Source organism: Bison bison, unplaced genomic scaffold (assembly GCF_000754665.1).
Source record: "Bison bison bison isolate TAMUID 2011002044 unplaced genomic scaffold, Bison_UMD1.0 scf7180017864500, whole genome shotgun sequence".
Classification (NCBI taxonomy): domain Eukaryota; kingdom Metazoa; phylum Chordata; class Mammalia; order Artiodactyla; family Bovidae; genus Bison; species Bison bison.
The window spans coordinates 2,133,375-2,134,573 of record NW_011495059.1 but is presented as its reverse complement, the minus strand read 5'-3'; the positions used below and the strand labels follow the sequence as shown (position 1 = coordinate 2,134,573).

At 59.1% G+C, this 1,199-nt stretch overlaps 1 protein-coding gene across 1 annotated transcript in view; it reads right to left on the bottom strand.

Moving 5' to 3' along the window:
- PTPRT (protein tyrosine phosphatase, receptor type, T) overlaps positions 1–1,199 on the bottom strand; it is an 839,242-nt gene that overhangs the window by 29,876 nt on the left and 808,167 nt on the right. The window contains exon 24 of the mRNA XM_010829234.1: positions 1,016–1,151. Within this exon, the coding sequence (XP_010827536.1) occupies positions 1,016–1,151 (136 nt within the window). The remainder of the gene's footprint in view (positions 1–1,015; positions 1,152–1,199) is intronic.

Here is a 1,199-nt window from a genome sequence, read left to right as displayed (position 1 = left end):
CTCGGAACAGATAAAGCAGCCTCTTGGCTTTAGCAGCCTGCAGCCCAGCCTGTGGGAGCTGGCTCGGAGGCCGCAGCAGGGTCCTAGGGTCTAACAGCCTGTAAGTGAGGAGAATGCCTGCAGAGCCAGTGGTGACCGGCCAGGCCCAGGGCCGTGGGGGGAATTCTTCAGGCAGGCAGATGATGGATGCAGCTGTCTGCCCCAGCTGTGCTGCCTGGGCACCTCCAGCTGCATTAGAACCAGAAGATGGGGAGACCAGGGCTTCCAGGAGTGTGGTTCAGGGGAAAGCACATGGGCCTTGGGGTCACCGGGTCCCAAGTCCTACCACTATGTGGCTATGTGAAGCTTTGGCGACACCATTTCTCAGTTTCTTCATCTATAAAATCGGGGTACTAGCAGGAGCTAAATAATACCCTGAATACAGAGGACCTGGGGTGATGCCTGGCACAAAGTAGGAGCTTGGCAATAAAGATGAACCCCTTCCCTGTCCCTCACATCTGGGACTCTCCATCTGGACCCCTGGAGGCCTGCCCCTCCCTTGTGGGCAGGGGTTGTGTGTTCTCTCTCTTGGAGTCCTTGGAGCCTGGCTCAGGAACTCACTGACTCTACCGACGGAGCCATTCCTGCACGGCCTCACAGGATACTCAGCACACAGTAAGCGTTCAGTCAATCCCAGTCCTTTCCTTCTCGCTCTCCTCCTTCATCCAAGGCAGGGACTCTATTCAGAGAATGCCTGACACTTGCCATTCAGTCACTGCTTAGACGCCCTTGGAGATGGGGCCCCCAGCACCTCCCTCACTAGTGGGAGTCCTTGACCTGGGGGACCTCAGGCTGGCAGGGTTGTCCTAGCTTCTGTGATGGTCTCACCATAGCCAGCCATGTATCCAGCCCCTCCTGTTTCTCCCATGCCCAGGTCTCTTTCTGTAGGATGCCTCCAGCCCTGGCTCCTCCTTGGCCAGGGCTGTGGGTGGCCAGGGCTGTGGGTGACCAGGCCAGCCTCCGCCCCAGGACTCACCTCTGTCTGCACCAGGTTGACCCTCTGGGCCCGGAGCTCACGCACGCAGTTGAAGATGTCCACCACCCCTTCGTTCTCGGCCATGTCGAGCATGGTGTCGATGGCGATGAAGCAGCCGGTCCTTCCGGCTCCAGCACTGCAAGAGAGGACAGGGGCCTGCGTTAGGATCCCTGGGGTGGGGCCA